Source organism: Macaca nemestrina, chromosome 7 (genome assembly GCF_043159975.1).
Source record: "Macaca nemestrina isolate mMacNem1 chromosome 7, mMacNem.hap1, whole genome shotgun sequence".
In the NCBI taxonomy this organism is placed as follows: domain Eukaryota; kingdom Metazoa; phylum Chordata; class Mammalia; order Primates; family Cercopithecidae; genus Macaca; species Macaca nemestrina.
Genome location: NC_092131.1, coordinates 145,486,539 through 145,511,441, shown reverse-complemented (window position 1 = coordinate 145,511,441; position 24,903 = coordinate 145,486,539). Strand labels below are relative to the sequence as shown.

The 24,903-nt window shown below is 33.3% G+C and overlaps 1 protein-coding gene across 11 annotated transcripts in view; it reads right to left on the bottom strand.

Annotated features, from left to right (window-relative positions):
• Positions 1 to 24,903, bottom strand: part of LOC105489777 (zinc finger protein 280D) — a 97,134-nt gene that overhangs the window by 9,559 nt on the left and 62,672 nt on the right. For 7 of the 11 annotated variants that reach the window (XM_011754866.3, XM_011754875.3, XM_011754894.3 and 4 more), the window contains 4 exons: positions 19,003 to 19,065; positions 14,983 to 15,101; positions 14,795 to 14,831; positions 3,452 to 3,497 (listed from right to left, as the gene is read on the bottom strand). In XM_011754866.3, coding sequence (XP_011753168.2) covers positions 3,452 to 3,497; positions 14,795 to 14,831; positions 14,983 to 15,101; positions 19,003 to 19,065 — 265 coding nt within the window. Of the gene's footprint in view, positions 1 to 3,451; positions 14,201 to 14,794; positions 14,832 to 14,982; positions 15,102 to 19,002; positions 19,066 to 24,903 lie in introns of those variants that run through there. The other 4 variants (XM_011754913.3, XM_071066800.1, XM_011754921.3 and 1 more) reach the window with 4 other exon arrangements.

Below are 24,903 nucleotides of genomic sequence, written 5' to 3'. Positions count from 1 at the left end.
AACATAGCATGCAATTTCAAAACACCAGTGACAGAGATAATCACTAAAGTTTCCAAAAAGAAAAAAAGTAACCTAAATACCAAGAAACTGGAGCAAGACATGCATTAGACTTAATAAAAATACTGGACATAAGAAGATAGTAAAAACATTTTAAAAACTGCGTGAGAATTGTTTTTATGTACTTCAGCCAAATTATCATTCGGATAAATATATTTTTAGATATTTTTGGACTGAAAAAAAGATGCACACCTTCTGAGGAAGCTAGTAGAGGACACAATTCATCAAAATGATGAGTAAGCAAGAAATGAGGAATAATTCACGGTTCAGCAAACAGGACATCCAACACAATAGAGTGGCAAAGGATAATCTTGATGTAACAAAACTAAGCACAGGCTTAGAGAGCAACTAGTTTAAGTTGAGGTGGGGAGTCTGGGAGGAGATCTTCAGACCCCTTCACCCCCCAACAATTTTTTTTATGTGTGTGAATACTGGAAAAACTATTTCCAAATATTAGAGAGAGAAATTGCAACATTAGAAAAAAATACAGCATTAGGTACACAGCAAACTAAACAAACAAGTAAAAGAGATATATATTTTTAACTCCAGAAAAATAAAATAAGGTATAGAAAAGGAAAAGAAATCATGGGGTATTTTCTGGCTCAGCATAACAGTCTCAAAAACTTTGATGTAACTATTTTGCAATCAGTGCTATACCAAGCCATATTGGAGCCTGAGGCAAAAGAAAAAATGAATGCCCCTGTAAGTTTTGCTTTGTGTGCAGTGTGTTTTTGTTTCATTTTTTGTTTTTAGCAACAGGGTCTCACTTTGTTTCCCAGGCTGGTCTCTAACTCCTAGACTTAAGCAATCCTCCCACCTCTGTCTCCAAAGTGATGGGATTACAGGTGTGTGCCATTGTGCCCAGCCTGTTTTTGTGTACTTAAAAAAATTGTTTTCTAGAATGTCAGTCAGAAAAATATTGAAAAATTTAAAAGTCGGAGAATTAAACTCATATTAGCTTAAATTTAAAAATTTTATTTATGCCAAAAACAGTATTATTTTATTCTCCTGGCTAATGGAAGCAAATGCATCAATAGTACATTTTCAAATCTAACTCTTTTCTTATTTTGTTTTCAAATGAGCAAACTGTCATGTACAACAATTTCTCTTGAACAAGTGACAATCATTAAAAAATGTTATATTAACCTCAGTTTACAGTAAGCTTCATTTGCAGGATTCCACTTTGGCTGGAATTGTTTAAAATTTTTGAATACCATTTCCAAATCTCTTTAAGATTGCACTAAGCAAAATATGTTAAGAAGATTTAGAAGACCCAAACACAAACTTGATTGCATGTTACTGATATCAAATGCTGCTTTAAACTATTTCACATAGAATTTCTACAGAATTTAAATTGTCAGAATATTTAAGTGCAAACTTAGTGGCTCGTTTTTGTAAATCAGATGTATTTATACAAAACAACTTTTCTCCAGTTTAGAAATTCAAAATCTGAAAACATTTCACTGAATTTTTTTTTCTCTATATAAAATATGAAATTAGGGCATTTATAATCTTCATTTCTATTTAATAAGCACTGCCCTCATAATTATCAATACGCTTCACCCAGTGATTCATGCACTTCTCATTTGTTTACTTTTTTCATTTATTTTCAAATTTGAGAAGAATATGCATTATCTCTTGCTCAAGTTTTATGTTCATCAAATACGCTTTCAAAATTACCTTCAATTGTAAGCAAAGGGATAGGATTTTTATTAAGTGTGTAGCTTTATATATAGTCATGTTTACTGACTGTAAAGCCTTGGCTTCTTCCACTTGGCTCAAAATATACATACAGACAATCTGCATAACAATCTGTAATCTATTTGTATCAATATGCTTTCAATTTCAGCATAATGTATTTTGTCATTTGATATTATATCTCTTAATATTTGATAACCATCTTTGTGTGCAAAGTGTCTCAACTGCATTTATCTTGATGTCCATAAGGTAAGTATATGTGATTTTAATGTCGTTTTTAGACCAGACAAGAATATCCCGTTTGCTCACCAAATCCCCCTGCCCCTAAAATATATATCCTTTGTACAATACTAAAAAAGTTGATCATATTTAAATTCACAGAATACAGCATTTTTTCCTGTTAAATTATGATGAGTTAAACAAGGAACAAATTTGGTATAATTATTTTGGGGGCAAACATTGGCTTGTATACCCCTGTATACACCTGAAACATTTGCTCCATTATATCCCTGGCCAGAATTTTTAATGTAAATGTGATAAATAGAAATGAAGACTACATAAAGAAATGAAGAGCACAGGAAATGGTAAAAATAAAGGTAAATATAAAGCTAATTTTAAAGTTTTTAATTGCCCTAAAAAAACCTGTCTAAAGTAAAAACTGTAACACTGCATTCTGTGTATTTACAACATGTTTAAAAGTAAAATAAACAGTAAGAATAGAAAAAACACACAAATTGTCAATATCAGGAATGAGGGGATATCACTGCAGATTCCAAAGATTACAAAGACAGTAAGGGATACTATAAGAAACTTTCTCATTATACAAATACATAAGATTATAGAGTTCAACATATTAGGTAAAACGAAACAATTCCTCAAAAAAAAAAACTACCAAAACTCCCTCAAGAAGAAATAGATTTTAAAAAAACCCTGCATCTGTTAAAGAAATTTGTAGTTAAAAAATTTTTAAACAAAAAACTTCCTATGGTACAAAAGAAAGCTGCTTGGAAGAAGGCTGATACTTCTGTCTGGATTTCACTTATATTATGCACCATTCAAGACAAAGTCTTCAAAAGATAAATGCCAAATCTACCTCACTTCATTACACTCAAAAAGAGGCAGTCATTAAGTAATAACAACATAAATTGACATCAAGAAAGCAAGTAGTTGAGCAAAACTATTTCTACACTCATCTATTAGACTGTTCGGTAAATAACATTTATATGATAATTCTGAGTTTTGCATTCAGAGTACTTGTTCAAGATAGCTAAAATATATTTAACATACATTCAAAATATTTCTATTTTAAAAATTAGTTTAACCTTTTGACAGGTAAAAATTATCCCAGAAAATTAAACCTGGAAAGATTAATTTTTCCAGTGTGCCAAATGACTGACGTTTTATTGATTTGGGGATTTTTAATTCATAAATTTATCTCCATTACTCACTAGTTGAACTAAATAACAGGCAAGTGAAATAAAAGATGTCTTTGTCAAAACAAGAATACCTTAAAATTTTACTTAGGGCTAGACATTTTTATATGTAATGAAAAATTTTAAATCTCAATTTTTTTCTTCCTTACAACATCCCAAATATTGTTGATGTATGCTTGCTGAAATTGAAAAACATTTTTATATCATACCAATAATACTTTCAATGTATAAACCTTTAAGGTATAAAGTAAAACAAACTTTACCTTAGACACAGGTTCTTGTTCCTTTGTGGGAGCTTCTTTTTTTAATCTTGAAAACAAGATAAGTATTGAATATTTTATTTTATACGTACGATGGTAAAATATGAAACAGTTCTTTCTCTGCCAGCCTAAAATAATTAAAATGTAGATCGAAACTAATGTACATTTTATACTTTAATAGTAAATTGACCTCTGTAAATGTCTTAAGGTAAAAGTTAAACGTATGAGACTAAATAGTAGATTCGATAAATGTGCTAAATCAATAAAGACATATATTTCCTTGTTCTCTAAAAACAAGGGCACTTAAGAAATGTTCTCTTTGCTAAGTACAATTTAAAATAAAAGACATACATATTAGTAAAACAGCTTCAAAAAAAGAATTACTCTTTAAAAATTAAAAGCAGGTTATATGCTTTATAAGTAATATGCATCAGTATTTATGATTACAGGACTTAAAAAGTGAAAAAAGATAAATATTTTATCTATTGTGAAATTCAACATGATAATGCCACTTAAATATATATTATAATTAACTTACTCCGGAGGCAGTTAAATCACAGAAATAATTAGAATTTTGAGGAATATATTCTCTTTAAAACTTCCATAAGCACTGCTCAAATATTAAAACTTATTGATTTCAAAAAATACTAATTATAACTTATTAAAACATTAACAAAGGTATATGCCATCCAGAAAATCTTGTAAAATAATCAAGTTAATCTAGGAGCTAGCTTATCCAAAGGATCTTTGTTTTAGAACCTGCAGAAATGACTAAATATTATTTGTGATATTATATATTAAACTCAGTTTTAATCTGTGTAAGTAGGGTACCTATCTGATGTGAAATGTCATTAATCAGGAGTTAAGTGATACATAATTTTATGAAGGCTTAATAGCTATACCTAAGGAATAATATATTTAACATAAGCAACAACTATATTATCTTAAATTTCATTGACAAAAAAAAGATATCTAATAGGATAGAAATGTCAGCCATCCTAAAAGCTACCCTTATGGCTAATGAATGACACAGACTTGGCAAAACCCTCCTTCTTTATCCATCCTTTGAGGGCACAGTTTTTAAAATTAGGGCTACAAATGTTAATACTTTGCTAAATATTAATAATTAACTATATGAAATTACTTATCTATATTTTAGTTATTAGGCAAAACTGCTACTTAAAATAGATTATGTCCTTTGTAAAACCACTATATTGGCAGTGCACTACAATAATTTACAACCAACTTGTTAAGCCAACTGAAATGAGTAAAACTTGCACAAAAAATTGACAAAAGACACAAATGTCAATCATTTTGGGGGCTAAAGATTTTGTAATTGTCTCGAGTATTTAATTGCGCACAATACTTATAAAGATGAGATCACATCAAGTATACAGTATAACTTCACTGGTTTAAGGAAGTATAAAGGAAAATAAGTTTTAAGAATAAAATTAGTTATAAAGTAGTAAGAAAACGTGAAACATTAGTCTAAAAAAGCAAAAAGCATGAAAAAGCAAATTAATGAAGTTTTGAAATAAATGTGTATATTACAACTCATTTTTATTTCTAAGCATTTAGTCATTTTAAATTCAGTTTGAAAAACAAATTGGTCATAGAACAGTTTAAATATTTCATAAAAGATTTTTCTCCCTCAGCTTATCATTGTAAATGTTATCAAAGTAAGACCTTTTATATTCTTATAAAAGAAATATTACCATGCTAATCATTTTAGCATATGCCTATTATAATACATTAATTGTATGCAGCTATTAAAACGAGCCCCATTAAGTATGTTCATTATTGCTGGCATTTCAACAGAGGAAACGCAGTCTTCTTGCTATCCCTGTGATGGGGGTTGGTGACAGAGGTTTTTATTACTCTTTATCGTACTGACAAGAAACTGGTAGGTGAGAACACAGTAAGTTATTGAAATAACTTGCATTAAGAGGCCTATGATTTCAATCTTGTTTTGTGCCTTTTACCTTATTAGTACTCTCTTTAAGGAACAGAATCGTAATAACTAGTGAACACCTTCAGAAAAATAAATCTTAAAAATATTTAGAAAAACACACAGTAAATTTTAAATTATAAAATGCATCACTAAAATGCACACTAAAATTTTGAACTATAAAAGTATACTTTAAGATTAATAAATTCTAATACAATTACTAACACATCATTAATACTTTTAGAAAAGAAAAATTGTCTTACCTATAATTCTTATTTACTAAAGATACCTGCTGAAATAGTCATTATTTTAGACATTCAATTACTTTGGTAGAAGACAGTGAAATTTGCTAAGCTCAAAGTTCTGAGCTAATGACCCACCATTAGGTAATTATACTTTTCACCTGTGAATGTTACAGTAATTTTTAATAGAAAAATATAGTGTAGTATTTATAGCAAACACTATTTAAAATTTAAATGCAAAGAGAACAGAAGGACTGACTGGTGATCAATTTCAACATCATTAGTGATCAAGATTGCAAGTAAATAATTTTTCCCCTCTATGAAAACCTGCTGAAATAGATCTTTCTGATGTATTTCTACAGGATAAGCTTTTTCCTCTAAAGACTAAAATAGCCCTATTTGCATTTTTCTGCACGTCTTAGGAGCAATCCACACAAAATTTTTGTTTTGTTTTGTTATGGAGACGGAGTTTTGTTCTTGTTGCCCAGGTTGGAATGCAATGGCATGATCTTGGCTCACTGCAACCTCCACCTCCCAGGTTCAAGCGATTCTCCCATCTCAGCCTCCCAAGAAGCTGGGATTACAGGAGCATGTCACCACGCCTGGCTAATTTTTGTATTTTTAGTAGACAGAGGGTTTCATCATATTGGTCAGGCTGGTCTCAAACTCCTGACCTCAGGTGTTCCGCCTGCCTCAGCCATCCAAAGTGCTGGGATTACAGGCATGAGCCACTGCGCCCAGCCAATCCATACAAAATTTAACATTCTGGCTCACTTGTAGTAGTATGTTCCTTTGAAGTTTCATTCACACCATAAACATACCATGGGGTGAGGGGAAGAACTGTAAGGGGAAAAATATTCAGATTCATTTCAGCTAGGCCACATTCTTTCTTTCTGATGACATTTAAAAGCCAAAAATTTCAATGCTAATGTTAGAAATGTAATCTTTAAGAATATTTGTAAGCATACTAAAAAAGTTGAAAAGAGGCTGTAAAGCAACTAGTAGTAAAGTCAGCTAGTAATCATGACCTTCCACTTAGCCCAGGCATGGTGGTACATGCCTGTAATCCCAATGCTTTGGGAGGCCAAAATGGGAGGACCACTTGAGACCAGGAGTTTGAGACCAGCCTGGGCAACATAGTGAGAGACCTCATCTCTACCAAAAAAATAAAATAAAATAAAAATAAAAATTAGCCAGGCGTGGTTGTACATACCTGAGTCCCATCTCAGTCTCAGGAGGCTGAGGCAGGAGAATTGCTTGAGCCCAGGACTTTGAGGCTGCAGTGAGCCATGACTGCACACTGCACACCAACCCCCTGGCTTGAGCAAAACAGCAAGACCCCGTCCCAAAAACAAAAAACAAAAAACAAACAAACAAAAAACAGCAGAATAAAATAAAAAGATTATTCACTGAGACATTCAGGGACTAAATTTAATATAGTAATCATCAGACTAAGAAATAACAGGAAAACATCTACTCTACCATTTCTGATCATTTGTTCTGAGAATTATCAATACATTTATATTTGGAAAGGATGCCTGAGCAAAACATCTATCAGGCTGTACATATTTCGGTATTGTACTAAGTGTTCCAGTGCAAAGTTAAAAAAGACTGTCTCTCCTCTCAAGGAGTTCACTGTCAAGAAAACAAAACGAAGCAAATGTTTACATTAGGAAGTTTTGGAAGAGACATCTTTGTTCAGAGAATTAAGCCACTATGAAAGGGAAAGAGGCCAGGAAGCAGTGAAGATACTACAGTGAACTTGGATTTGCAAAAAGAGCAGGAGTTCGCAAAGCAGAGTAAGGAGATCCAAGGCAGAGAAAAAGCAAAGAAGTATAAAACAAGCAAAGAAAGTATGAAAAAGCAAAGAAGTATGAAACAAGATGACCATATGAGAATTGGTGGTCTCATATCACTGAAATGTCAGGCACAAAGCAAAGTAGTCAAAGATGAAGCCTCTTCAGGGAAGGTCTTGATTGCCATGCGAAAGTGTTCATGCTAAGAACTTTAATGCTAATAGGAAAGTATGACCAAATTTGTGCATCAGAAGGACAAAGGTCTGTATTGGTAGAAGACAAACTGAGAGTCCAGTTAAGAGACAGTTAATGACTTTCTCAGTTAAAACAGTAACAGTGTCAATGGAGAAAAGGTTGGTTTAAGGAGATGAGAACAAGTTAAAACCAAAAGAATGTAAGTATATACTAGATAAAGGTAAATGTGGAGAACAAATATGACCCCCTCAAATGCCTGCCCTGGATGGTAAGAGATTATTCATGACACGGAATTCAGAGGAGGCAGAAAGCATTCTTTGAGAGAAAAATAAATTCAATTTTGGACATACTGGAATTTTGGTGCTTATAGAACATTCATATGGAAATATTTACCACTCAGACCTGCCTCTTGTGTATCTCATCCTTACACACAATTCCAACCACAACTTCTATTTATTTGTTTATTTTTTGAGACAAGGTCTCACTCTGTTGCCCAAGCTGGAGTGCAGTGGTACGATCATGGCTCACTGTAACCTCCACATCCCAGGCTCCAGTGATCCTCTCATCTCCATCTCCTGAGTAACTGGGATTACAGTCACACCACAACACTTGGCTAATTTTTATACTTTCTTGTAGAGATGGGGTTTCACCATGTTGCCCAGGCTGGTCTCAAACTCTTGAGCACAAGTGATCCACCTGTCTTGGCCTCCCAAAGTGCTGGGATTACAGGTGTGAGCTACCACACCTGGCCACCAACCATCACTTCTCTTACAACTTCAAAATCAACATCCAGAGAATGACTCCTCCATTTTTAATACAATTTATTATTTTTCAAACAGTTGACAATTCAGTTCAGAAACATTACAGTGTATTAGAGTTAGACTTGAGTCCTAAGAGATTATATAATTCAACTGCCCCTATCTTGCAGATGAGAAAATCTGAGGCCTAAAAAAGCTAAAGTTATAAAGCCATTAAGCAATAGAATGAAGATTAAATTTGTGGGTTCTACTTCAAATTTCCATTGCACTGCCTCAAGCCCATTCCTCTCCTGTGAATCAGGCTCTCTTATGATCATGCCAAGAAAACCGAAAACCTTAACTGATCTCTCTGCCTCTGTATGTTTTCCACTCTAAAACGTGCTGAGTATCACTGCCAAATTAATCCTACTAAAAGACCAATTTATACCATTATTTGCTCAAATGTTATATTGCCCAAACATCATTAGGGCAGTATTTCGATGAAGTTTGAGCAACAGAACATAGGATTGGGACAGTAAACTGGTATGCTAGATTACTGTCCCAATCCTATGATTGTGTCAGTTGCTGCCTACCCTTCTGCAGAAAGAGGACCTTAACACTGAATCTTAGTCCTATGCAGTTTCTTGGCCAGTCACAAACAAGGCAGGATTTACACCTGAAACTACAAGCAGAAGCAGAGAAGTAATAGAGGATACTACTGAGTAGTTTAGTCTCTGAAGACAGCCTGACAGAATTTAAATTGAGGCACTCCACTTAACAGGTATGTGTGACCCTGGCCAAATTAATTAACATATCTGTATCTCAGATGTCTCATCCATAAAATCAGACAGTAACAGCTCATATCTCACAAATATGTGAGAATTAAATGAGTAAATAAATGCAAAAAACTTAGAAGAGTGTCTGCCACACTGTATGTGCTCAGGAAATGTTAGCTATTATTGTCATGGGCATGGGTAGAGTATTGAATCAATCTTCTTGCTCAGAATCTGCTTGAGAGTATACAACAAATTTAGTATACCATCTAAATATCTCTACTCCCATGTTTCCACCTCATCCTCAACCCAACAGACATAATTTTGATTGCTGGTCTACTCTCCTTAGGACTTATTCTATCTTTTCTCGTATGAAATGATCTACTAATCTTAGAACACCAGGGTATGATTTGGCCATCTAAAGCTATTATAACAAAGATAGAGCAGAAAAATCATTTTAGATAGATGGAAGAAAGAACTAGGTAAAGACAGAGAGACAAGAAATAAAAAAGACCAAAATAATCACGTGTAAAAATGTGAAGAAAAAAATAAGACCATCAATGTAGGCAGAAGATTTTAATGACAGTCTAGGACTCTGTTTTATTATTTTGGTTTGTTGGTAATATTGAATTATACCCTGGATATTTAATTTATAATCTATAAGCACCAACCCTCAGGAACCAGAGACTGAAAAAAATGGTAGTAACCTCAGAATCACTGGTACAGATCGGCACAGTTTGTCCTAAATGAAAGACTACACTAAAGTTTCATTTATTTTTCCATCTCATAGGGTCTCAAATTCTCCCTGCTTATCAGATATCAAAGGCAGAAGTCCAAACTGCCAGAAACCACCACATCTTGATGCACAGGTCCTACCTACTGATTTGCAATTACATACCAGGAAGTCTACTTTGAAAAGGAAGAACGATTTCACAGTTCCTAAACATCTGGTTTGAGGTATTAATGTCCATGGTAGGATAAGAGAATCTAGGGGCCACAATCCCAGTCCCATTTCAAAAGTTTAAAGGAAACAAGCCCAAAATGAACTCAATAGATCAGTTTGCTTTTTAAAAAAAATCTTGCTAAATAAATGAAATGAAGACTCCTGACAATTTTGAACACATAAGAACTACAGAGTTATAATTTAGGATTATGACCAGAGCCAATAATTCCTCCATGTAAGTTCAAAATTTCACAGGAAAATAATGGAATGAATCCTTATATATCTTCAGTGGTCACAGATTCAATGACAGTAAGTATCTCTTAACAGAAATAATATTTTAAAACATAACACTTATAGAAAAAGGCTGTCATTCTGTTCCTAAGAGTTTACTTACTGCTTACATTTATGAAAGATAATTAATGACTTATTGGTTTGAGAGTGGCAGAATAAAGTGATATTTCACCTTGAAAATAGGTCCAGATTCTCTCCTGATATAGCATTTCACAAAATATCCCATAATGCAATATATTCATGATATTAATGGTTTAACTGATTACAAAATCAGTTGACTGTAGGCCCTGTAAAAAATGTGGATTCAGTGTCTACATTTCTAATTCCCTTATTCTGTAATTGCTTTGGTGCTATAAACCATGTTTTATTCATGTTTCCATTTCCAACACCTGACACAGAATCTTGCACACATAAAAAGTAGGATATCAATGTTCAGTGACAACGAATATATGGGAGAGTTATCTATATCATACTGTAAATGAGCCATGTAGTTGCTACTGGTGCTAAGTATAAAGTTCATTAAATTAGGGGGATTTAGTAAAGTAAAATACACATATTAACATCTGTAAAACACATTTTACATATTTCTAAGACCTTCAAAACAAAGATATTTTCAACCCCATTTCACAGAAAAAGAAACTGAAGTAACTTTACCTTAAATAAAGCTAGTGAGGCAGCTGGGTCCTTTAACTCTAATATTTTGGCGATCAATGTCTTTCCCATTGTACTTTGCTTAGAACAAACATGGATGTCACTCAGAGAACTAAATCAGCTTTTAAAATCTCTTCAAATTGTGGCTTTTAGGATATTTGATTCAACAATAAAATAGGTAACCAGTTAAGTAGCCTAGTTTAGCAAGCTTGAGTTATTATGTATTTACCACAGATTCTTACACTCTCCAGATCTGTTAGAGGAAATTATCATTCTATTCTCAACTTTTTGTCAAGAAAAATAAACTTACAAAACTCAAACCTTTACTTCTATTTTGTTATAATTCATCCATCCAGGTAGATATGGGAGAAAACAGAGAAGGGGAAAAATGGAAGTAAGGGAGAAACAGAAAAGAACAATTTCATGACTGAGTTTGACTTTGCCTGTTTCATGTCTTCACTCAAATGTCATCTCTCAGTGAGGCCTCACTAAAATAAAAATGGTAGTCTTCCAACTCCTATCCCATACTCCTTTATCCCCCCCTTCTCTGATTCATATTTGTCCATAGTATTGATCACCATCTAACATATTATATGTTTTATTTACTTTTTATTGTCTTTCACAACTATAGGGTAAGTTCCATAAGAGCAGAGATTACAGTCTATATTTCTAGCACCTAGGACACTGCCAGGCACAAAGTAGATGCTCAATAAATATTTGCTGAATATATGACACCCAAAGAAGCAAAGTGTTTTGCCAAAATGTGACAAAAATAGGGCAAGAATCTGAGCCTCTGTAGTTTAATAATTATTTTTCTAAGAATGGTGATGGACTCAAACTGAACCAATCACATATTTTATTCAACAGTAACCAAAAAGCACATATGCATGAAATGGCTATCTGACCAGATGAATAAACCAGAATAACATGATGATAAGGAGGGATTAGACTCAAGCTAAAACTCATTAGCACCAAACTGAAAATTCAACTAGTTGCTTACAATAAGCAAACTCTGTACTGACTGCCAAGTGATTTATTTGAACCAATTTTTTAAAAAAATGAATTTACTGGTGAGAGAACTTTAAGAGTTCATACTTTAAGAAAATGAGCTTGATATATACTATAAAAAATAAAATTTTATATAAGACCACAAAGCAGTACAGTCATTCCCTGGTGTTGGTAGGGGACTGGTTACAGAAACTGCCCTCACCCCATAGGTCCCCGTACCTCCCCAAACCTCCACCAGAAATAACAAAATCCTCAGATGCTCAGGTCACTTATACAATGTAAATGCTATGTAAACAGCTGTTAAACTGTATTGTTTTTATTTGTATTTTTTTATTGTTGTACTGTTATTTGTTATGGTTTTTCCCCCAAAATACTTTCAATCCATAGTTGGCTACATATGTAAACATAAAACCCAAGGATATGAAGGATTGACTGTACTCCTAAATTACTATATTAAGAATGTGGCTTATCCTATTTTCGACCTATGACCAAGGTAAGGTGAGTATCTGTAAATGAACTAATGTTAAAAATGGAAAAAGTTATTGTCTCTGGATAAACTTTTAAAAACTGGGTAGAGAGAGTAGATAACCAAAATTCCTAGAGACAAATAAGGAAAAAAAAAAAACTAGTATATCACTAAGTCCACTACTAAGAAACAAACCACTTGTGGAGATTTTGGAAAACCTTTCACTTAAAATATAAATTAGTTTGGAAATTCAGAACTATTAAACTCTTTTGATAATTGCAAGAAACACATCATATAATAAGTGGTCATCTAAACTGGCTTTAACTGGTCATCTAAACTGGCCTGCCTATCCTTATGGCTATTAAGATCACAAAAGGCACTTTACTAGTCTTTAAAATTTAAGAAATTAGTATAGTAACCTTTCCATTGTGCTGCAAGAAAAAAAATGCAAGGTATACTAAGTAGATATAGCACTGTCTGCAGCCAAGAAACAAGGCTTCCATATAACAATTAGAGCAATGTTCCTATTTATAAGATAAAATCTACACCCTTTATTCATCAGCAAATAATTCCTGAGGCACTTAAACAATATAATTTTTATTAAAAGAATAATAGTATCAGAAGTGTTCAGATCTATATTCAATGTAACTAAAATAAACACATGACAAATTTAAAATATATAAAGGAAAGAAATACATGCATTACTGGTTACCATAAGTATGTTTTTTAACGTGTTACCTTTACCCAAAGGAGCTACATTAATGGCTAAGTAGATATTACATCCTAGACCCACAAATATGTAACTTTAAAACTGGCTCTTAACGTCTGCAAGTAGTACTGCCAATTCTTTACACCTAAGAACTCACAATTAAGGTAATATTAATAATAATCCCAATAGGACAGAGTATCTAATAATGTCTAATGGGCTGAGTAACAGCCAAATTTAAAATCTACAAATAGGCAGCTATACAAAATCTGTAGAGAATTCTAAGAAATCTCTTGGAGTTCTTAAAACAAACACTAAACAAATTTTAAATAATGTAATATAAAAATAGACATCATAAAATAGACATTGATAAATTTTGAGAACATAAAACCAAGCTATTAAAATTAAATTAATTTTTAAAAAATCAAAATGCAAGAATTGGTATTGTTAAACAAATTACAGAATAAATACTGGTTAATAGATTTTATATGTCAGTAAAAATAACTGCAATTTTGGAACATAATTGTGGAGACCTGTTGTTCCAAGGATATGAAAGTAGCCATGGTTTCCTAACAACTAGAGTTTTTATATTCCTTGGACTGCATTCATGCTACAGAAAGATTTAAAGGCAGCAGCCAAAATGACTAAACTTCAACTTGGATGCTGAAGCAGTGATATGATGGGCTTTTCTTGGTCATAATCGACTCATAAGCTTAAGATCATAAGCCAAAGCCCCCAGTGGGAAGTATGCTCAATTTGGTGGGCCTTAAAGCCATCTCTGGCCAAACAGCATCAGCCTTATGGGAGGCCAGCCATGTAGAAAGGGAGTCACCCCAAGATCTGATTTCTTGAGGCCACAACCTAAGAGCAGGTCCCACAGTCAAATTATTCACATTCCTTGGAAAGAGAGAACAGGCATCAGTTGTGTCCATCGAAGGGGGACACTGTCCAGGTATACCCTGGACATTTTTTGAAATCTCTGGGCTGCTTCTGCATCTGAAAAATAAGAAAAACAGCACAATGACAGACAACGAATGAGGAAAAAGACAATTATCTGGCCTAAAACTTAAGACATATAAGAAATTAAGAAAGCAGACAAATAGACAAAAAGACAAACAGCCATATAATTTGGAATCTATTATTCTGAAGGCAAGTACAGCAGAGAAAAACAAAAATTATTGTAAGCAAAGAAAAGACCATAGCAACAAATGTTATTTTTAGACAGCGCAAACTGGAGAAAAAAATATGTTAAGATATGTCAACCTGACACAAAGATAAGGTGGAATAAGAATCTAATCCCCTTTGAAAGCTGAAAAGAGCTGAATAATGAGAGCTAGTGTCATGAACTTGGCTGCTCAACTGCCTTTGTGTAAGAAAACATCTCAGAACTTTGAACTTAGGAAATTCCAACTTGTCTTGCACCAGGTCACGAGCTCCATAGAGCAGGAACCTATTTCAACAAGCAGCTTTAAAAAAAAAAACAAAAACAAAATACTTTAATACTTTTCATTCGTATTAATGATACATTTAAAAATGCAGTAGTGCTAAAATCCATCAAAGTAAAATGCACTGAATAAAAAATAAACTTACTCAGAAAGGTGCTCAGAAGTTGGGATACAAACAGAAACTGAAATTAGAAGAAAAGTTTTACATTTACAACAGCATATGAAATATAATGAGTGAGAATAACGATCTAGTAAAGAGACCATATTGTGGATGACCAAAAATACTGGAATAAAAATCAAAAATCTAAAGTAGCACGGTTACATATGACATACCTTTCTGCATTACAACTTGGCAAGTATGAGTTTTATGTTGACTTAAGTGTGTAGCCATATTATCTAAGCCAGAAACATCACTTAGGAAATCACAATTAAGGCACACTAGAGTAATGCCCCTAAAAAAAAGAAAACAGCATTAAAAAAATATTTTTATTTTTTACGAAAATCCATATATTTTCGATGATTATTTTTCCATAATTTGCTTTTTGTGTCATACATAATTATAACTTCCCATTTTTATTATATAAATTTGATATAAACTGAAATTATTCTCTGGAAAATGACACAGCCATGTCCAAATTATGCTACCATTTATTTACAGGAAGTATTTATTTTATACTTTTACCTGTCATACCAATTGTTAAAAGTTAGGAGTCAGAAGACCTAGAGTCAGTCTTGGCTCCACAACCAACTTGTGTAACTTAGGCAAGTCACACTCTATTTGTTCTCCCATCATCTGCAAAGTGAAGATAGCATATTCATTCACTTGATATTTACTGGAGCTATTTTTATACATACTGTACTACTAGGTATTGTGAATATAATGGTGAACAAAAAAATAGTAATGTCTATGCTCAAATGGAGCTTACTTAGAAGCTGGTGTTTTATTTAGTTGGAGATAAAATCAGAAGAAAAATGGGAAGGCTTTAAAAATAGATCATGTTATAGCCACCATCAACTGTACATTATGTGTCAAGAGTTTTCCCATGTATTATTTCATCTGATTCTCGCTATAACCATCAAGGTTGGTATTATTCTTATTTAACACTGAACTAGCTAAAGTAGTTAATAAAATACTAAAGTCTGCAAACTTGAGTTCCTCATCATCTCAGCACTGTGAACTAGGGAGTCTCGCTCTGTCACCCAGGCTGGAGTGCAGTGGTGTGATCTCAGCTCACTGCAACCTCCACCTCCTGGGTTCAAGCGATTCACCTGCCTCAGCCCCCTGAGTAGCTGGGACCATAGGTGCATGCTACCACACCCGGCTAATTTTAGTATTTTTATTAGAGACAGGGTTTCACCATGCTGGTCAGGCTGGTCTCGAACTTCTGACCTTGTAATCAGCCCTCCTCGGCCTCCCAAAGTGCTGGGATTACAGGCATGAGCCACCACGCCTGGCCTGAGTGCTGCAGTTCTTAAATGAAATGTGTAATTATTATAAATTTTTAAAGAAGTTAGGAAACAAGTCCCTAGTTATCAATACTTTATTTTTGGGTACAGGAATAGCTTTTGTCCTCACTGGATCTAACTGTTTAGCATTTGCTATTTGAAGTATTTGAACATACTTGACATAAAGTACATTAAGATTCTAATTTAAAATGCATTTAGACTTGTGTGATTTTTAGCTGAAAGGTGTTTTAAAATATTAAGCCTGTAAAATACTTCAGAGAACTTAGCCACTATATATTTAATTTCTTATAAGAGTTAAGCACTTGGGAGTTTGTTACACCAAGCATTTGAAGTGCTATTTAAAAGAAAATCAATTATGTTAAATGTATAAATGATGCTAAGTTGCCTAAAGTAATTTAAATTATAAAACAGAACTCTTGAAAAAAATTTAGTCTATTGAACTAGAATGCCCCCGTGCCTCTTCTACCAGTAGAAACAATAACCATCCTTTAAAGCCAAGTAGGCCTAATACCTATCCAGATCACTACAAGAACTGTAATCTTTTTCCTCTCTGAAATAACTCTCATTGCACTTATTAAAATTCATAGTTATTTATGTTCAGACCTTAACTCCCACCCAATAAACTCTACTGCACATTCCCTGAAGGTTGATTCCAGCACTGCTTTATCACTGTTACCTTTACAGGACCTGCTACTTTATGTGCAAGATAGATACATAAAAAATAGTTACAGTATGAATAGTCCATTTCAATAAGAGTAATTACATTAATTAGTATCATATAGAATTATAAATATGCTAAGCTCCATTCACAGAAATTGAACAGTTTTCAATTTGAGACTACCCAAATTAAGTGAAAAAACATCCCAGATCTTTAAAATCACATAGTCCCCATTGAGAAACTAAACACACAACTGAGCTTGACAACAATGAGGTAAAAATTTAATTAAACTCTCATTCTTAGCATGCAATAATACCATATTCACTCTTGTAACTGTTTTTAGTAAAGGTAACATCTAATGTACCTTAATTATTTCCCCAGATTCAGTAAATATTTTAAAAGTAGTACTAATATATTTTAAAAATTGAATGAAATGTTCTCTCCCTGTGAGCTACTAGTCTAACATCACAGATGGGACCTATTTTCCACATACATCATTTTTCATATATACATTAATTTATTCAAGAAGTATTTACTAAGTGCCTACTATGTGCCAGGCATAGACAAAAAAACCAAACCACACACAATGTAGTGAGAGAACAGAGGCAATAAGTAAGTAAAATAAAAGTATGTTAGATGATCTAGAGAAAAGTAAAACATAAAAAGGAGATAGGGAATGCTGAGATAAAGCAAAGGGAAGAGGATACAGTTTTAAATTTTGTAGTCAAGGAAAGACTCACTCAATCAATGTAGAGGCCTAAAGGAGACAAAAGAGCTAACCATACAATATCTGGAGAAAAGCAAACTAGGCATAGGAAATAATAAATGCAAAGGTCCTGAGACATACCATCCCCTCTTCTACATTTTCCACTAATCCAAAGCATCAAAATAAGTATTGGCTAAACTTATCTCTACAGATCAGCTTGGTGGAACAAAGACACTGACATTTCAAGGAGCAATGGCAACATAAAATGAACAAACAAAGTCCAAGAAATCACAAGAATATGAAACAATAGTGCTCAGTGGATTCTAAGTGTGTAGTATAACCAAAGATAACTATTAATGCCTTTAGAAAATTTTATCAACAGTTCTTTCTGTATAGTAATAAAATTGTATAATTCTCTTTATTTTCAAAAGAAAATATAAGAATTATAAAAATCATATACTGATTTCAAGAATTCCAGTGGTTAAAGGAAATTTACTTCAAAACTAAAAAAGTGTTCATTCCTTTACTAGATAGCTTAGCTATCTTTTAAATATTCAAATATTGTTGCAAAGTCTTATTTTTGTTCTCATTTTACAATGTAAAAGCATCAAGGTTTCCTCTGGACACCACCTTTCCACTGAAATAAATTCAGCAAGAGAACAATGGCTCATCACACTTCTGGTCTAAGAATACAATGAACACCACTCTCTAATGTCCAGTAGCAATCAATTATATTTTCAAATTAGGCACCTAACATCAGGTTTAAAAAAAAGTTATAGCAAACCACAATGAGATACCACTTTATACCCATTAGGGTAACTATAATCAAAAGGAGATAATAAAAAGTATTGGCAAAGATGTGGAGAAACTGGAACCCTCAAACACTGCTGGTGGGAATGTAAAACAGTGGAGCTACTTTGGAAAACAGTCTGGTAGTTCCTCAAAGGCTCAGCATGGAGTTATCAATAATCCAGCAATTCCAATTGTAAGTATATACTAAAGAGAAATAAAAATACATGTCCATACAAAAACATGCACACAAATGTTCACAGTAGTATTATTCATAAGGCCTCAAAATGAAGGCAATCTAAATCAATAAACTATATCTTTACAATGGAATATTATGCAGCAATTTTTAACAACGAAATACTGATACATGCTACAACACAGATGAATCTTGAAAACATTATGCTAAATGAAAGAAGCCAGTCACAGAGGACCATATCATGTATCATTTTTTATATGAAATGCCCAGAATGGGCAAATATTACACAGATAGAAAGTAGACTAGTTGTTGTTTAGGGATGGGGAGAGCCAGAGAGTAATGGGAATGACCACTAATAGGTACTGGGTTTTAGTACTAAAACTAACTGGTGATTGCTGCAGAACTCTGTGAATACACTAAAACCTATAAACATGTAAATTGTATGGTATGCTAATTCTACCTCAATAAAGCTGTTGTGTTAAAAAAATTTAAGTCATTACAATTTTTCAATAGAGTAAAAAAAGATCAACTAGTTACCTGAGATTTTCTGAATGCTTCTTAAAAATACAAAATCTTTTGCTTGGACGGTTACTATGAAAGCTGGAGAAACAAAAGAGATTGTAAGAATTTTATTATACAGTAAGTCTTAATTTATATTTCAAGTCCATACTTAAGTTTCTAGTTTTTAATAAAAGATTATAATGTAAGTAATAAAATGGAAGCCCGTTACTTCCATTTAATTCAATATTTTACCTTATATTCCATCTTACCTATTATATTCTAATGACACTATTTTCCTAGGCATATTCTTAGATGGTTAGCACTGTACCTTACCATCATATTAAAAAAGGAAATACTGAGAATTAAAAAAATGTGAAGAGCATCAAACTAAATATGTAAAGAGCATCAAATTAAATATTTTGATTTACTAAGAGTTGAAAACAATTCTAAATTTTTGTTAATAACACGTGTGCTATAATATGAACAGTTATCAATAATAATTCTTTTTTATTACTCTCCAATCTTAACATGTTTGTGTAGGGGGAGGGAAGTAGGATCCAAATGATCTGGGAAGTAAACAGAACTTGAGCTAAATGCCACTGTTTACCATCTGTAAATTCAAACATTTAGTGTTCCTTGTAATTACTAGTAGACTTTTTTTCTTCTTCTTTTGAGAGATGGATCTCACTATGTTGCCCAGCTGGAATCAAACTCCTGGGCTCAAGTGATCCTTCTGCCTCAGTCTCCTCTGTAGCCAAAACTACAGAGGCAGGCTACAGAGGCAGTGTATCTCTATGTATTAAGTACATAGAGCTTAATACTATCCACAGTTTCAGGCATTCACTGGGGGTCTTGGAATATATACCCCAGCGGATAAGGGGGACTACTGTATTTCAAAATGTAGTCTTCCCAGTGTGGCGATTCCTCAAGGATCTAGAACTAGAAATACTATTTGAGCCAGCCATCCTATTACTGAGTATATACCCAAAGGACTATAAATCATGCTGCTATAAAGACACATGCACACGTATGTTTACTGCGGCACTATTCACAATAACAAAGACTTGGAACCAACCCAAATGTCCATCCATGACAGACTGGATTAAGAAAATGTGGCACATATACACCATGGAATGCTATGCAGCCATAAAAAAGAATGAGTTCGTGTTCTTTGTAGGGACATGGATGTAGCTGAAAAAAAAAATATATATATATATATTTTTGTCCTACCCATCTATCTGCAGCTTTCCTTCATGCAATCACAGACTCTGTATGTGTCACTAGCTGTAATCCCCAGAAAATATCCTCAGATTTCTAATAGTCATTTCTTTAACCTAGGAGTAATTACTATTAGAGTTTACAAATTTAAGATGGTATCACAAAAACAGTTTTGTTAGAAGAGTACATTGGGAAGTTGGGAAGCCCTGAAATTATATGCAAAAACTTGTATACACAACTATATTTCCTCAGAGAAATAAGTCTAAGATTTTGTTTGATTACTGAAACATTGAACCAAAATAAGTTATTTTTAAATGAGATTTAAAAGCTCTTTATTCTTTCTCTTCCAACAAGCAGACTATTTTTGGTTTATTTATATATTAAATATAAGAGGAGAGAAAATATTACAGTATAGAGTCTTTTGATAGCCTCTGCATCTGTCTACAACTTATACCAGATCATAATGTTGATAATTAAAAATTTTTAGTTGCCTGAATTCTGTTTTAGAGTTTCTCATCTATAAAAAGGGATTTCTACCATCTATTTGATTTACCTCTATTTAATTCCATACTTACAGTTTTGTGTATCATAGGAAGGGAAAAGTGAATTCATAGCTCACAAATAAAAAGAAAAAAAAATACTACCCTTCTTCCTATTAGCTCTCCATAAAGGTAACAGCAATACAGAAATAAATCTAAGAAATGTTTTTTATTACAATATAGAAAAAATATAATGTTAAAACCTAATTTTTAAAAATCCCTTACCTGGTTAGCTGACAGTATATAATTATCAAAACTCATTAAGCAATTCTCTAAAAATAGTTGAATTGTATTGTGTATAAATTATACCTCAAGAAAACTAAGGTCAAAAACCTCCTTTAACCGTATTTTCTTCATAATCTTGATTCCATATAAATAACAACTTTACTTTCTAAGAAACATAAAAGGAACAATTTCCTTAACAATTTTAAGACACTAGACTAGAAACTGATGATACAATAACAAAGGCAAGTTGCCTGCCCTGGAGCTTATGGTTGGTTGAGGGGAGTGTTTGAGGGAGAGAGGGGCCAGCACAGAATGAATGCCCAATAAATATTTGCTAAATCAATGAATACATATTCATAAATAATTAACACAAGATAAAAATCAATAGTGACACATAGAGAGTTTGTGGTTGCATGAAGGAAAGCTGCAGACAAATGAGGTAGAAGCCAGCTAACAATTAGGAGTTCACTGCAGTTAGAAGGTTCTTACTGCTTCACTTCTGGGCAAAGCAAAGAGTAACTGGAGATACAGAAGGATTTTCAAGAGAATAAAAGGAGTTGAAGGAGTTGAAAAGTAGTTAGGAATTTGATATGGAAAGGTATTATATTGTCCAGAAAATCTGAACTTCATTCTATCAATGTTAGGAAAGGATTTTAGGCCAAAGAATGACCTGCCCAGATTTGCCTATGGTAAAAGAAAGGAGGAACTGGAAAAAAGAGGGAAAACTGTAGGCAGAAGACCAGTTATGATGTTATCATAATAGTCTAACTAGTCCTATGATTATCATTTAGTGTCAATAAATTTATGTAAAATTTATAATGAAGTCAAGTAGATCTTTTTAAAATTCAGTACTCTGTCTTACCTACTGCATAAGAAACAGATTTTTATACCAGCTTTCTTTTTCCTTGGAAATTTTAAATATCATCCCTCAAAGCCTAAGTGAAATTTACAGAAAATCTTCCCTTACTTCTTATTTAAAGATTTCATCTTTACCTCCTTTGTACTTTCATAGTCATTTGGTTATCACATTAAGCTAGGTAAATTTATTTCCCCTTCTAAATTGTGAAAATTACAATCAAGGACTCCCCCAATCCTAATAATGATAACTTAGAAATTAATAGCTATCATTATTTGAATATCTCCTAAGTGCAAATTGTTATTAAGCACTTTAATACAGTTTTTCTAATAATCACAGTAACTTTCTTTTCAAGAAACATAATCTGAGAGTCAGATTAAGTAACTTGTTCAAAGTTCCACACATACACAGTGAAGGTTGGATTCAAATCCAGACTTGTTTGATTCTTCACCCCCAGCTTGCCATACTTCTTAGCAAATTTTATTAAATACCTTCCTAGTAGGTACATAATGAAATACATGAACCTGGTTGAAATAAAACTCTGCTACAAAAAAGAGATACTACTTATGTATGTTAACTTAATTCTCTTTTATGTAAAAAAAAAAATGCTTCTTATACATCATTTTGAGGAATAATAGCAGTATTATAGAGTAATTTATGTGCATTTTTTCAGATAATTTCTATTACTACCTAAAAGCTATAAGCAAATAAGGCACAATAATTTAAACAACTGAACCTAAAAAATGCTGCTTAAAAAAATTAAAAATTACACATTTAATGATGCTTTTCTTTGAAAGGATCTTACTCCAACAATACTTCAACTGCTTCAAGATTTTTGAACACCTTCTTTTGAGATTTTATTTAGGACCTTTTATAATTAAAACAAATGATGACTATCATCTGCAGTTTGTAATGTGCTAGGTGGTATGATAAATACAAAGACCCCCTTCTTTTCAAGAAGATAATGCAAACACAAGTAAATACAATAAAAGGCAAAATAGGGCCAGGCGCGGTGGCTCACGCCTGTAATCCAAAACTTTGGGAGGCTGAGGCAGGTGGATCACCTGGGTGAGAGATGACAGAGCAAGACTCTGTCTCTAAAAAAAAAAAAACAAAAAAGGCAAAATAGATGAATAGTACACAATTATTCAAAGAAAGTAATGGTTGTGGTGATCAGACACTTGAAAAAAGAAGGTAAACTGAGAGGAAAGAACAGGGCATTCTGGGAACTAACAAGGAATACAGAAGTCACTGTAGAAAACAAACATGTGGCCTGGCGCAGCAGCGGGGGCGGCGGGGGGGAATCCCATCTCCACAGAAAAATGATCTGGGCATGGTAGTGCATGCCTGTAAGTCCCAGCTACTCGAGATGCTGAGGTGGGAGGATCACCTGAGCCCAGAAGGTTGAGGCTGCAGTGAACTGTGATGGAGCCACTGCACTCCAGCCTGGGTTGGAGTGAGACCCTTTCTCAAAAAAAAAAAAAAAAAAAAAAAAAGGAAAAAAGAAAGAAAATTAATATGGAAGAAACTATACTCTGTGGAAGATTAACCAACTTACAGGGATGGATTGGGGCAGGTATGAGACCAGAGGGAAAAAGACCAATTGAGAGGCTACAGAGTTAGTACGGGATAGGAATTAAAGGTTCTCGTGCTTTGGAGAAAATTAGGCTTCTATATATATAAACCTCAAGCTTCTAACAAGAATCAACACTGCAGAGAAGAGTTTGCCATTCAGTGGGATGCACCTAATGCAATGAGGGAAGCAAGGGTACCAGTGAAGTTGAGAAAAAGACAAAAAGACCTACCAAACGCTAAGAGTGGCAATGGAAGCTTTTAGTTCCATACGACACTAAGAGCTGTGTGTGATGACAATGAACAAAAATTTCCTGTATACTGCAAAATAATTAGAAGAGTATATTTTGAATGTTCCCATCACAAAGAAATGATGGGCATGGTGGCACACACCTATATAGCTACTCAGGAGGGTAACGCAAGAGGATCACTTGAGCCCAGGAGTCTGAGGGTGCAGTGAGCTTTGACTGCACCACCTAGCACTCTGGGGTGACAGAGTGAGACCCCATCTCAAAAAAATAAAAAGAAGAAATGAAGAAATGATAAACATTGGAAGTGATGATTATTCTGGGTTTATTACATATTGTATGCTTGTAACAAAATATCACATGTACTCCACAAGTATGAGCTAGTCTCTATAAAATTTTTTAAATTAATTAATTTCACATGGCTGTCAGGAAAATTAAACAAATTAAGTTTTAAAAAGTGAGTGACACCAATGTCAAATACTCTAAAGAAGTCACAGAGGAGTAAGAATGAAAAACAGTGAGTAAATATGGTGATATGTTCATAATAGATAATCTTTAAAAGGGGAATGTTAGTTGGTAGGTGGGGGAAATACTCAAAGGGTAAATGAATCACAATAAAGCTGGTAGCAAACACCTTTTACAAATGTTAATAATAAAAAGGAAGACAAGAAATAAGGAAAATAAGTAGTTGGGACAAATTGTCCTCTTTCAAAAAATTTTTTAAATACCTGAAAATGTTTGTAAGCAGAAGGAACCATATAGAGAAAAAGAGATGAAGATCCAAGTTAACTGAATATGGTCGGTGAACTGGGGGAGAAAGGACAGTTAATGGGGAAGTGGGACATGTTAGATTTTTAAGATTAATATCTGATTGAAGGTAACAGGACAAATATGTGGGGTTGAAAGAGTTAATTTCAGGAAAAATAAAAAGGATGACCTACAATTGACTAATAGGCCAGGTTAACAACTGAGAAACTAAAATAAAATCTTTAGGGTACTGAAGAAGGATTAAACAAATGTTGAAGGTAAAAATAAAGAGGTCTTTTAAAAGAAAAAATAAGACCTAATCAGAATTAAAGTTTTTGAAATCAGAGTTGATTAAATCAAGGACCGTTTGATAGTTTAGAAGTGAGCACAGAGAAAGTTCAAAAGGGAAGAGGTTCAAATCTTACCTTGGCCTTTATGCCAAGTGAGCATGACTAAAAATGTAAAGGATTCTAGGACAAAAAGCTGCAATCAGAACAGATGATCCTGAGAGTGAGGTTGACACAAAATTAGA